This window comes from Bison bison, unplaced genomic scaffold (genome assembly GCF_000754665.1).
Source record: "Bison bison bison isolate TAMUID 2011002044 unplaced genomic scaffold, Bison_UMD1.0 scf7180017863702, whole genome shotgun sequence".
Classification (NCBI taxonomy): domain Eukaryota; kingdom Metazoa; phylum Chordata; class Mammalia; order Artiodactyla; family Bovidae; genus Bison; species Bison bison.
In genome coordinates this window covers 3,883,706-3,897,737 of record NW_011494274.1, presented here as the reverse complement: position 1 = coordinate 3,897,737, position 14,032 = coordinate 3,883,706, and the positions used below count along the sequence as shown (strand labels likewise).

Below are 14,032 nucleotides of genomic sequence, written 5' to 3'. Positions count from 1 at the left end.
ACAGTCTTATGGACTCTGTGGGAGAGGGAGAGGGTGGGAAGATTTGGGAGAATGGCATTGAAACATGTAAAATATCATGTAAGAAACGAGTTGCCAGTCCAGGTTCGATGCACGATATTGGATGCTTGGGGCTAGTGCACTGGGACGACCCAGAGGGATGGTATGGGGAGGGAGGAGGGAGGAGGGTTCAGGATGGGGAACACATGTATACCTGTGGCGGATTCATTTTGATATTTGGCAAAACTAATACAATTATGTAAAGTTTAAAAATAAAATAAAATTAGAAAAAAAAAGAAAAATTGAGTTTCAATAAAACAGAAAAGATACCCAACACTGAAAACACATGAAAAGATACTCAACATTGATGATTATTAAAGAAATGCAAATCAAAACTACAATAAGGTATCACCTCACACTGGTCAGAATGACCATCAACAAAAAAATCTACAGACAATAAATTCTGGAGAGGATATGGAGAAAAAGGAGTCCTCTTGCACTGTTGGTGGGAAAGCAAATTGATACAGCCACTATTCCTTTAAACAACTAGGAATAAAACTACCATGTGACCCAGCAATCCCACTACTGGGCATAAACCTTGAGAAAACCATAATTCAAAAAGACTCATGTACCCCAATGTTCACTGCAGCACTATTTACAAGAGCTAGGACATGGAAGCCACCTCGATGTCCACTGACCTAAAAGAAGCTGTGGCACATATATACAATGGAATGTTACTCAGCCATAAAGAGGAAGAAATCTGAGTCAGCTGAAGTGAGGTGGATGAAACTGAAGCTTGTTATACAGGGTGAAGTTAAGTTAAAAAGAGGAAAATATTGTATATTAGTACATACATATGGAATCTAGAAAAACGGTACTGACGAACCTATTTACAGGACAGGAGCAGAGACGCAGACGTAGAGAACAGACTGTGGAGCAGCTGGGGAGGAGGGGGTGGATATGGATTGCGAGAGCAGCACTGACGAATAAATAGCGCCACGTGTGAGACTGCTGAGCGGGAAGCAGCTGTGCAGCACGGGCATCTCAGCTGGGTGCTCTGGGGTGGCCTGGGGGTGGGGTGGGGAGGGGATAAGAGGGAGGCTCAGGAGGCAGGGGATATATGTACACTTATACCTGAGTCATGTTGTCGTACAGCAGAAACCAACACAACACTGTAAAGCAATTATCCTCCAATTAAAAACAAAGGGGAGGAGGCAAAAAAAAATTTTTTTTCTCAAATATCCAGGTCATAGCGGCCCTAAGACCTGAAGAAAAAAGAAAACTAACATATGCAAGTGGTCAATATTTTAGTTATTCTGTTTTTAAATATTTTCAACTGCTCAAGAGTGACCACTTCATCATAACAGAAGTAAAATGCAACTAACCTGTATGATTTTCTCCTGTACATTCACAGTCAAGCAGGTCATGAGTAACGCAATGTGAACTTTCATGCAATGTGAACAAATTTTTAAGTTCTTCCACTGAAAACTGAATATGATCAGATGTCTTGGATAGGTCTACAACTGCCCCAGAAAGACCTTGTTTACTGATCTGTCTTTGATAGATCTTTTCCTCTATGGTACCTGAAGAGAAAACATTCATGAGCTTTCCTTTAGATCTTTACAACTGTCATTTTGGTAGGGTAAAATACATTTATTATTATACTAGCTAACAAAATAATATTCCTGGTACTGAAGCACAGTTTAACACACAAAATACCTTTATTTACTCAAAGAGAATGCATCTTTTTTCATACTGGAGGGTTACTACCTGTGGTTAGGAGTCTGTAAATATGTACAGGGTGCTTCTGACCATCTCTCCACACTCTAGACATTGCCTGTAGAAAATAAATGAGAATTCTGAAAGTACAATAGAAACTAATAACCTTCTCCACATAAGCAACTTGTATTCATAAATTTAAGACTAGGAATTCTAGATTTCACTTACAGCTTCAAAAAACAAGGCCCAGGCATAACTAAGCCTTCTCTACTTCAATTTTTTTCCTGAGTTAAAGAAAGGGATGAATGAACACCTCACTATGGTACTGTAAAATAACCACAGGGTGCCCTGCAACAGTGAGAGGGGCTATCTGCATCGAAAAAACAAATGGGATAGCAAGTTTGGGAAGTAAGAATGCAAAGAACCAAGGATAGCATGGGCATGGAAGGTTTATTCTCAGTCCAACAGGCTAATGATTCACCTCTAAGGAACCCTAGGATAACTGCAATCAGCTCAGGCCCTAGATAGATCCCTGAGGTTTTAAGATTTATCCGTGATACTATTTAGTAAAAGGTTGATATTCAAACCCTGAACATTCCAAAGAAAATTATGGCCCTCAACCAGCTTCTGGAAGCCCCTGGAATATCGTGCTTGATAAAAGCATCTTAGGTTACCTGGGGTCTTGGGCCACACCAAGCTGTTTATGCTAACGATGTGATTTAGGTAGGGACTTGGGGCAGTTTGACCTTTGCAGAGGCCAATTCGTGCCTACATGACCAACCTCCCACAAAAAGTCTAGACACCAAGGCTCAAGTGAACTTCTCTGCTTGACAAAATTCCATGGGTGTTGTCACTCACTGATGCTGGGAAAATTAAGTGTTGTCCATACAATCCCATAGGGAAAGGAAAACCGGAAGCTTGTATCTGCTCTCTCCTGGACTCTGCCCTATGTACCTTTCACCTGTGCTGATTTTACTCTGTATCCTTTCACTGTAATAAACCCTAACTTGAGTATAACTGTTTTTCCTGATTCTGTGAGTCCTTCTAGTGAATCACTGAACCTGAGGGTCGTCTCCCGGTCCCCTAACACAGCTACCAGGTGAGGCGCAAATCTATAGGTAGAAACCTCAAAATCTGTGAAGATGGACTGTACTCTGAAGAAAACCAAATGTTGCTTCTGAGATATTTTCCTAAGGAAGCTAATTTTGCCTTTTCACCATACCCTGCACAAACACCGATCATGGCACCTGCAACACCTTGCTGTCCTCCCCTGATGGTCACGGGCATCCTGAAGGCTAGCTAACTACAGAGCCAAGTAGGGCCTGGAGACATACCGGCTTGGGTATGAATCCTGGCTCTGCCTCTTATAAGCTATGTGACCTGGAACAAGCTTCCATAGCTTCATCTGCAAAACAGAGCTTACAACACGCACACTTGCAGGACTACTGTGAGGACTGAACAGATGTAAAGCATTTAGTAGAATGCCTGATACAAAATAAGGGCTGAATATGCAGCAGTTCTTATACTTCATCATCACCCTCATATCCCCGCAGGCATCGTATCCCCCTTCGGCATTTTATAATGTTTGTTTAATATAGAAAAAGTCCTACCTGGATATCAGTAGCTGGATTCCAATCAATGTCATAGAGGATTAAGTGAGATCCTCCAATAAGGTTAAGCCCCACACCACCAGCTTTTGAACTTAACAAAAAAATAAAATCAGAAGAGTATTTACTATTAAAGCCATCAACAATTTGCTGCCTTTGAGAGATTGGGGTCTGTCCATCAAGTCTTGTATAAGCATATCCATGACGCTTGCAGACTTCTTGTAAAATATCCAGGGTTCGTGTATAGTTGGATACCAACACAACTCTGTCAATCAAAAAGAAAGAATCTTCATATACAACTTGGAAGCAGTATTAGATTCTTTTAATTAGAGAAAAATACTAATATTATCACTGATATTTATAGAATATCCAAGAGAACTCTGTATAATTAAAACATAGATTCTCTTTCAAATTCCATTTTAAAGTCAATATCTAAGAGGGAATTCCCTAGCGGTCCAGTGGTTAGGACTCTGTGCTTTCACTGCCAAAGGCATGGGTTCAATACCTGGTTGGCGAGCTGGGATCCCACAAGGCACATGGTGTGGCCAAAAAAAAGAAATCTAAGAGACTTTCAGTATAAAGATAAGGGAGTAAACACCTTTCTGCTTTTGTTACTTTCTTAAGTCACCCTAAGAACAGCAGGAGAATAAGAAACAGAAACACAAACTCTATCTCTGATGAAACAAGGAGAGATTTATATATGAAAACAGAAACTAGTGGAATGGTGATGTGTTTAGGAGTGAAATCTAAGTGCCCAAAGAGGGATATACAAGTCCATTCACACAGTCACATCTTATAAAGCCAGCGCAGACGGAAGGGGTTTAGACTGCAGCTATTACAAGAACAAAGTTAAGTAGAACCCAGGCCCTACTCCCATGAAACTAGTTGACTTCTCTTTCTCAACTAGAATACTTATTCTCTGTGGAAAGTAAATCAAAGAAACTTAGACCAGGGAACTCTAGAAGGCAGAGATATAGCAACAAACCAAAATGCGAGTCTGAGTTTCTCATGTCTCTCATCCTCTAGCAGGCTAGCCCAGGCTTATTCACATGGTAACAAGAAGGTTCCAGGAACCCCAAGGGAGGGCAAGCCCCACTGCACAAGATCTTTTCAAGCCCCCTGTTTTGCCACGTTTGCCAGCATCTCATGGGCCAATCCAAGTCAGGTGGCTGAGCTCAGAGTCAGAATGGGATATCACCCAAAGTTACACAGCAAAGGAACAAGGATAGAGGGAGGGAGAACTTGAGACCATTGGTTGCAATCTACCAACATTCCTATAAAAAGAATCTGCCTGTACTAATATAGGAACAACATTATTACTACTATAAGTAGTATAGGAAGAACACTCCAGTACTAATATTTCAGTCACTTTTTCCCTTCCTTTTCAATACTATTGTGTGGATGAATAACATTATCCAAACATAGTTTTTCTGACACAACTTTACTGGACTGGAGGAAGTCTGGTTTAGAATATTTTTCCCAAACAAGTTCTTATAAGACTAGTTGTAGACTAACAGGAGCAGTGATTATCTTGGTAAGGAGTCTTGGACAATCCCCTTTCAGAGGTCGAGAGCTCTCCCTTCCCCGCCACATACATACCACTTTCAAATAAGGACAGTATTTTTATGATTACTTTACTGTCCCTAAAAGCAGCTGAAATCTGCAGGCAAGGCTGCCATGTGAGGTAGAGTGCAAGGTGTACCCAGCACAGGAGTGTCCAACCAAGATGTATGGAGGCTGGAATTCAGCATGAACTCTGCTCACTAGGTTTCAAGCCATGCATAAACGCAACAACCAAGAGGGAAGAGGAACTTTTTAAATTTTGAAGTTATCTTTTTTAGAAATTCCATATAAGGGCCACCATCCAGACAAGTCAGGAGCTCTAATTCATCTTAACATACACAAAAGCACTGTTGAAGAGTTCAGCCTGTGGACCTGAAACACACTATCCGGTTCTGGTTAATGACAGCACAGTAGGTCAAGCGACAGCAATACTATCCCTGAAGTCAAACACTGTGAGCAACTTACAGCTACATATTTTAAAGGTCTGGGAGATGTTTGTGCAGAGGCAGTTCAGCTGTGGAAAACCTGACCTCTATATCCAATTGGCCATGTGAGAAAAAACATAAAGGGCTACAACTCAAGAACAACAACAAAAAAAAAACCAACCCAATTAAAAAATGGGCAAAGGATTTGAATAGACATCTTCCAAAGAAAATATACAAATAGTCAACAAGTACATTAGAAGATGCCCAGTATCACTAATTACTGTGGGTGTGTGGGTGCAGGTGTGCACTCAGGCGCTCAGTTGTGTCCAACTCTTTACGACCCCATCGACTGTAGCCTGCCAGGCTCCTCTGTACATGGAATTTTCCAGGTAAGAATACTGGAGTGGGTTGCCATTTCCTACTCCGAGAGATCTTTCCGACCCAGAGATCAAACACACATCTCTTACATCTCTTGCACTGGCAGGCAGATTCTTCACCACTGTGCCATTTGGAAAGCCCCCATTAATTACTAAGGAAATGCAAATCAAAACCACAATGAGATATCATCTTACACCCATTAGGACATCACAAACAAAACAGAAAATAGCAATACTGGTGAGGCTGTTGAGAAACTAGAACCTTTGTGCACTCTTGGTGAGAATGTAAAGTGGTGTGGTCACTGCAAAAAAAGAGTATGGACATTCCTTAAAAAATTAAAAAGAGAATTATCCTATGATCCAACAATTCTATTTCTGGATATGTATCCAAAGGAATCGAAAAGAGGGTCTCAAAAAGACACTGATACACTCATGTTCACAGCAACATTATTCACAACAGCCAAAAGGTGGAAGCAGCCCAACTGTCCATCAACAGATGAATGGGTAAACAAAATATCATATATATACAGTGGACTATTATTCAGCCTTAAAAAGGAAAGAAATTCTGACACATGTTAGAACATGGATGAACTTTGAGGACATTATGCTAAGTAGAATAAGCTAGTCATAAAAAGACAAAACATCATATGATTTCACTTATGTACGGTACCTACAGTAATCAGATTCATGGAGACAGAAATTAGACGGGTGGTAACATGAAATTAAAAGATGCTTACTCCTTGGAAGGAAAGTTATGACCAACCTAGATAGCATATTCAAAAGCAGAGACATTACTTTGCCAACAAAGGTCCGTCTAGTCAAGGCTATGGTTTTTCCAGTAGTCATGTATGGATGTTAGAGTTGGACTGTGAAGAAAGCTGAGCACCGAAGAATTGATGCTTTTGAACTGTGGTGTTGGAAAAGACTCTTGAGAGTCCCTTGGACTGCAAGGAGATCCAACCAGTCTATTCTAAAGGAGATCAGTCCTGTTCTTCGAAAGGACTGATGCTAAAGCTGAAACTCAAATTCTTTGGCCGCCTGACATGAAGAGTTGACTCATTGGAAAAGACTCTGATGCTGGGAAAGATTGAGGGCTGGAGGAGAAGGGGATGACAGAGGATGAGATGGCTGGATGGCATCATTGGCTCGATGGACATGAGTTTGAGTGAACTCTGAGAGTTGGTGATGGACAGGGAGACCTGGCATGCTGTGATTCATGGGGTTGCAAAGAGTCAGACACGACTGAGCGACTGAACTGAACTGAACACACTAGTATATATAAAATATTATCCAATAAAACATTTTAATCCAACTGTATTAAAGAGTTCATAGAAAGTTTCCTTATTTTGGTCACTTCATTATTATGATAAAAGCAAATGACACTATTAATGCTCCAAAGAGGTGAAGCAGACTCCTAGACAATTAAATATAATTACTATTTTTCAAACCTTTCTCTGTATTTTTGCATTCAATACGTTTGAATATCTCTTACCAGGATAATTAAGACACAGTCCCTGCACTATAGGTGCTGATATAGAAGAGAACTACTGATCACAGTATAACATGAGAAGAGCTCCACCAGAGGCAGGGACATGATGCTAGGGGTGTACAGAAGAGGGGCTGTGAACTCAGTATGAGGCCGGGGCTTCCAAGAGGAGAAAGCATCTGAGTTGAGTCTTAATGAAGAGAAAGTTGGCCAGAAGCATGAGAAATGGAGGTATAGGAACCTGCAACAGGTAAGAACAGAGGTGAGAAGCAGAGCAAATTATAGGTTCTGCAAATAGATTCTGGTATAATTGGACAACATGAAAGTGTGAAGGAGTCAAGAGGGATAAGGCTGGAAAAGGAGGCATCACCCATGTCATGAAGAGTCTTGACCAATGTGCCACAGAGTTGAGAAATTTCTGGAAGGCGACTTGGAATCTTTGAATGATTTTTAAGAAAAGGAGGGACGTGTTCACATTTGTATTTTAAAAAAATATACAACTTAGGGCATACTGATATGCAATGGGATTGAAAGTCAGAGGAACACAGTTTATACAAGACTACCACAACCCAATTGTAATAACAAGAATCAAAACAAAAATCTTGGTGCTGAACAGCAGTAATTAACACAACAGTGTAATCCATCCAGACCTCAAAAATAAATTTTTTTAAAAATTTAAAATAAAACTCAAAACAGGTGCTAAAAAAAATCTTGGTACCAGAAAGCAAATAGATTCCTGAGATTAAGAAATAAAACCAATAGAATGTAGTGACTGATGACATTGGGAAAGTGCAGGAGAAAAGTGAGTCTAGAATGATGAAAGTTTTTTCTTTGCGTATGGTACCATTCATCAAGCCAAGGAACGGTGAAAAAAGATTTAGGCTTGCAATGGCAAAGTCATGAAGCTGGTCTGGTACATGAGAAGGCAGAGATACAGACAGATTTAGATACCATTAAATAGAGGCTTGAACTAGAGATATAATTTGGAATCAACACTATATGGCTGACAGCTGAAACCAGGGGAATAGAACTAAGGCAGGGAGGATGTTTAGAGTGAGAAGGAGGCTGAAGAGAATGTCCTCAGGAGTATCAACATTTAAGGACAGAAAAAGAATGATTCTTAAACAGATAAAGTAATGACTTAGGGGCTTCCCTGGTCGCTCAGTGGTAAAGAATTCACCTGCCAAGGTAGGAGACACGGGTTCGATCCCTGACGCAGAAAGATCTCACATCCTGTGGAGTAACTAAGCCAGGGTGCCACAACTATTGAGCCTTCGCTCTAGAGCCTGAAAGCTGCAGCCACTGAGCCCACGTGCACAGCCACTGAAGCCCACCGCCTAGGGCCCATGCTCCACAAGAGAAGGCACCGCATCGAGACACCTGTGCACCGCAACGAGAGAGGAGCCCCTGCTCGCTGCACCTACAGAAAACCCGTGCAGCAATGAAGACCCAGCACAAACAAAAATCAACAAATTTAAAAATAGAAAATTAAAAAAAAAAGACACAAGTTAGGTATTACATATCAAAAGATATCTCTAGGGTTTTTTAAATATAGGTATTTACATTTAGTTTTTCTTAGATAAAAACTTACAGGCACATTGGTAATGATAAGTTTATAAAAGACTAGGAGCTGACCATGCCCCCAAAGAAGAAGAAAACTTATTTTTAATGTTTTCTTTTTTTTTTTTTTCAAAAAGAGGCAGTGAGAGGAGGGAGTAAAGCCATGGTCTAAGCTGAAATTCCATAAGCACATAGAAGCGGTTTATTAAACTGCCCTCTTACTTTTCAGCAGGACGAAGTTCGCGGATAACAGCTAAGAGCTTTGACAGCACCTGCAGTTTTCCAGACTCTTCCTCAGTAAACATGATCGGGTTGTAATCAGCAGGGAACACATTCATCAGACCTTCATAGAGATTTCTTTCTTCACTCTCATCCCAAGTTGAGTTGCTTTCTTTTTCCTGTTCAAAAGGATGATTGTCAACCCTGGTTCATGTTTTTTAGACAGGGAGGAAAAAAATGCTAAAATTATGGGTAAAAAAACTGAAGCTTAATAGCTACCTGAAAAGCCCACTCTAATTGTTACGAAAATCTTTAAAGGTCACAATTTGGCCATGTTTGATTACAGAGCAGTTCTAATGATGTCTCCAAAATGCCTGCTCCCTGAACCCCACAAGTGCAGTATCATTGCCGATGTGTGATCGAGAGGGAGGCGGGTAAGCGAGAAATAAACAGGAGGAAAACAGAGGGCAGACAGTGCTAGGAAATCTATGCTCTCCAAAACCCTGAGGATCCTCATCACTGCTGCCTCGTTTTCTCTCTTCTTCCCTCCTCCTCTCCCTGCTGTTCCTTTTCTCTCTGATTCGCAGGCTCACACAGCACCTCCCAGGTGATACTCAAACTCAAACACAACAGTTGACTCAGTCTTATCCACTTCTTCTACAAGAAGGAATAATTCTGCCAACACGTTAACAGAGAAATTTACTGTCAGTTACAGTATTTTGGCTTTTTTACAAAAAGTTTTTGTATATTATTCCAAAGTGATTATCACTACCTCCGAAATTCCCCTGCCAAAACTTACATGTGAACACAAAACTGGAGATTACATTTGTTAATGACTGCATCACTTTTTTAGATTAAATTTCTGGGATTGGCAGTCTTCTCACTCTCTCCCACATTTACCAGATTTATCACTGTTCTTGAAACTTTGTTCAGCCTGTGCCCCCTGCCTGGAATGTTCCATCACTTTTTTTATTTTGCCCAATTATCCCACCCCTATAAACACTTGAGGACCCAATGCAAATTCCACCTGATTACTCACAGACACCTTTTGGGGGACATTGAGTCTTAAAATTTTATGGTTACACAGTACATTTCAACTTTGAATTTATTTAGTTGTACAATTAACAATTTTTTTTATAAATTCCTAATGCTTTAATGTATGTTATAATCTTTCATTAATAATACTAGAAACATCTTAAGGGCAGTGAATCCTATAGCATAAAATGCTTGGCACAAAGTACTAATTTTAACTTGGCTTATTCCCAAAACATAGCAATATTTGTGTAAAATAACTTGATTAAAAATACTTGGAACCCTAAGATATTTACATAACTGGGATATATATAAGAGGAGAGATAGTTGCTGGCTGCTTTGGGTTAGGTTTCCTACACCAATGCCTACACCTTGGCAGGGTTATCAAAGGATGACAGACCCCGGGTCCAATCTGCAGCTTTTCATGTTCAGAAACTTGCATACGCTTAAGCTCTAGGGAAATGAGCCATACTAACCAAATTAAGAGACTAAATCAGACTATAAATTATATAAATTTATTGACCTATAAATGAGACCTGCCTATTTACACTAACTGGTCTATGTATTCTGTCCTATAAACGGTCCACGGGGAAGCCAAGTTATTAGCACTAAGTTGTCTGGTGAACATTAAACCAAAATACAAGGGAGATGAATGATCCTAAGGCACAAGAGTTTTAAACCAGGAGCACGTAATCAGAATCACTTGGGGCAGCTTTTTCAAAATCTTCATGACTGGGTCCTACTCTCAGAGAATCTGAACTGGCTCACAAGTGTCTGGAGTGGACAAATGTACTCTTAAGAGCTTCCCTGAAGACTGTAATGTATACTCCTAATTAAGAATCAATTAATAGATAACACCTTTATGCTGAGACAGCCTGATTCGTGGAGATGCACCACAGAGATTTACCAGTTAGACTTCCCAAATCAACTAGACAGGGCAATCTCTTCTCTGACTCTATGCAACCCAATACTCTCCTTATAGGAAGATACACATACATCATATATAAGAAGATACACAGAAATACACAACTCTTAAAAGTTGTGACTTATAATATTTTTATTGGTTATATCCATGCACATTTCCTGTAGAGAAACCCATAATTTTGACTGAACTTGGGAAAACAATCTAGTTTCAGTTGGAACACATTTATTAAGCCATTGCTTAAAGATTACTTATATGTGTGAAAGGCTCATTTCAATCATTTTTTTATTGATCCTTACTTGCTATGATATTAGAGGAATGGTAAATTATGTACTCTATTTGAAGTCTGTAGTATACTCTGCCTGTTATTAGTTAAGCGGTACATTCTAGGCCATCATAGGCTTTTTTCTTTTAAGGAAGAATTCAGGCTTCTTTTTTTGCTGGGCATCATGCCCAAAGAGTTTAATTTTTATCACTGTGTATAGAATCTGTTCCTTTAAAAGTTGCTTAATACATTGTTATAATCCTGTTGACTGCAAAGTCATAGAAAGCTGACTTCTCCTATGATAAACTATGTAAATATAATCCACTGTAGGAATAAACATGGAGAAATGTGATAGAACACTACATCTCCTAAATACATAATGACCTCCGCATAACATAGCACCCACAGGTTTTCTTTTTGTTTGCAAATTATTTTACTGTTTAAAGAAAAATAAAAGAAGAAAAATTAAGGGTGAGTTGGGGATAATAGGGTATTAATAGTTACTGTACAACTTCCATGACCAGGCATTCTGCTAGGTTCTTTCCATATTCTTTCATCAAACTGCCCCAGTAACATTATCAGGAGGTTGTTATTATCTCTGTCTTCCAGTTAAGACAAACTAAGGCTCACAGACATAACCTGGCCATGGTTAAACTTGCTTTTAGTTAAATAAGCAGTCCAGAAAAAGAAATCCAAGAAGGCAAAGTGGTTGTCTGAGGAGACTTCACAAATATCTGAGAAAAGAAGAGAAGCAAAAGGCAAGGGAGAAGGGGAAAGACATACCAAACTGAATGCAGAATTCTAGAGAATAGCAAGGAGAGATAACAAAGCCTTCTTAAGTGAATGATGCAAACAAATAGTGGAAAACAATAGAATAGGAAAGACTAGAGATCTCTTCAAGAAAACTGGAGATAGCAAGGGACCATTTCATGCAAAGATGGGCACATAAAGGACAGGAATTAACAGAAGCAGAAGAGATTAAAAAGAAGTGGTAAAAAACATACAGAAGAACTATACAATAGAGGTCTTATGTGACCCAGAAAATCACAATGGTGTGGTCCCTCACCTAGAGCCAGACATCCTGGAGTCAAGTGGGCCTTAAGAAGCATCACTACAAACAAAGCTATTGATGGTGATGAAATTCCAGATGAGCTATTTCAAATCCTATAAGATGATGTTATTAAAGTGCTGCCATCAATATGTCAGCATTTGCTGACCACAAGTGGTCACAAGACTGGAAAAGGTCAGCTTTCATTCCAATCCCAAAGAAAGGCAATGCCAAAGAATGTTCAAACTATCCTACAACTGCACTCATTTCACATGCTAACAAAGTTACGCTCAAAATCCTTCAAGCTGGGATTCAACCATAACTTCCAGGGGTCCAAGCTGGGTTTAGAAAAGGCAGAGGGACCAGAGCTCAAACTGCCAACATTTGTTGGATCATAGAGAAAACATCTACTTCTGCTCCACTGATTGTGCTAAAGCCTTTAACTGCGTGGATCACAACAAACTGGAAAATTCTTAAACAGACAGGAATACTAGACTACCTTACCTGTCTCCTGCAAAACCTGTATGCAGGTCAAGAAGAAACAGTTAGAACCAGACATGGAACAAAGGACTGGTTCAAAATTGGGAAAGGAGTATGTCAAGGCTGTATACGGTCACGCTGCTTATTTAACTTATATGCAGAGCTGTTGCTGGTGTTCAGTCGCCCGTCATGTCTGACTCTTTGTGACCCCATGACTGCAGCACTCCAGGCCTCTCTATCCCTCACCATCTCCCCAAATTTGCCCAAGTTCATGTCCGTTGCATTGGTGATGCCATCCACCAATCTCATCCTCTGATGCCCTCTTCTCCTTCTGCCCTCAATCTTTTCCAGCATCAGGGACTTTTCCAATGTACTGTACATGATATGCAGAGTACATCATGCAAAATGCAGGGCTGGATGAATCACAAGCTGGAATTAAGATTGCCAGGAGAAATATCAACAACCTCAGATATGCAGATGATACCACTCTCTTGGAAGAAAGCAAAGAGGAACTAAAGAGCCTCTTGATGAGGGTGAAAGAGGAAAGTGGAAAAGCTAAGAACATTTAAAAAACTAAGATCATGGCATCCAGTCCCATCATTTTATGACAAATAGAAGGGGAAAAAGTGGAAACAGTGATGATTTCTTTTCTTGGGCTCCAAAATCATGGCAGACGGTGACTGCAGCCAGAAAATTAGAAGATGCTTGCTCCTTGGAAAAATAGCTATGACAAACCTAAAGAGTGTATTAAAAAGCAGAGACATCACTTTGCCGACAAAGGTTCATATAGTTAAAGCTATGGTTTTCCCAGCAGTCGTGTAAGGATGTGAGAGTTGGACCATAACAAAGACTGAGCACCAAAGAATTGATGCTTTCGAACTGTGGTGCTGGAAAAGACTTGAGAGTCCCTTGGACTGCAAGGAGATCCAACCAGTCCATTCTGAAGGAGATCAGCCCTGGGATTTCTTTGGAAGGACTGAGGCTAAAGCTGAAGCTCCAATACTTTGGCCACCTGATGCGAAGAGCTGACTCAATGGAAAAGACCCTGATGCTAGGAAAGACTGAGGGCAGGAGGAGATGGGGGCGACAGAGGATGAGATGGTTAGATAGCATCACTGACTCAATGGACATGAATTTGAGCAAACTTCAGGAAACAGTGACGTACAGGGGAGCCTGGCATGCTGCAGTCAATGCGGTTGCAAAGAGTTGGACATGACTTAGCGACTAAATAACAATAACGAAAGAGGAGAGTGAAAAAGTTGGCTTAAAGCTCAACATTCAGAAAACGAAGATCATGGCATCCAGTCCCATCACTTCATGGGAAATAGCTGT

At 40.2% G+C, this 14,032-nt stretch overlaps 1 protein-coding gene across 4 annotated transcripts in view; it reads right to left on the bottom strand.

The window, feature by feature from the left end:
* RAD54B (RAD54 homolog B (S. cerevisiae)) overlaps positions 1-14,032 on the bottom strand; it is a 118,556-nt gene that overhangs the window by 8,278 nt on the left and 96,246 nt on the right. For all 4 annotated transcript variants that reach the window (XM_010833501.1, XM_010833504.1, XM_010833502.1 and 1 more), the window contains 4 exons: positions 8,957-9,132; positions 3,327-3,588; positions 1,768-1,834; positions 1,383-1,580 (listed from right to left, as the gene is read on the bottom strand). In XM_010833501.1, the coding sequence (XP_010831803.1) occupies positions 1,383-1,580; positions 1,768-1,834; positions 3,327-3,588; positions 8,957-9,132 (703 nt within the window). The remainder of the gene's footprint in view (positions 1-1,382; positions 1,581-1,767; positions 1,835-3,326; positions 3,589-8,956; positions 9,133-14,032) is intronic.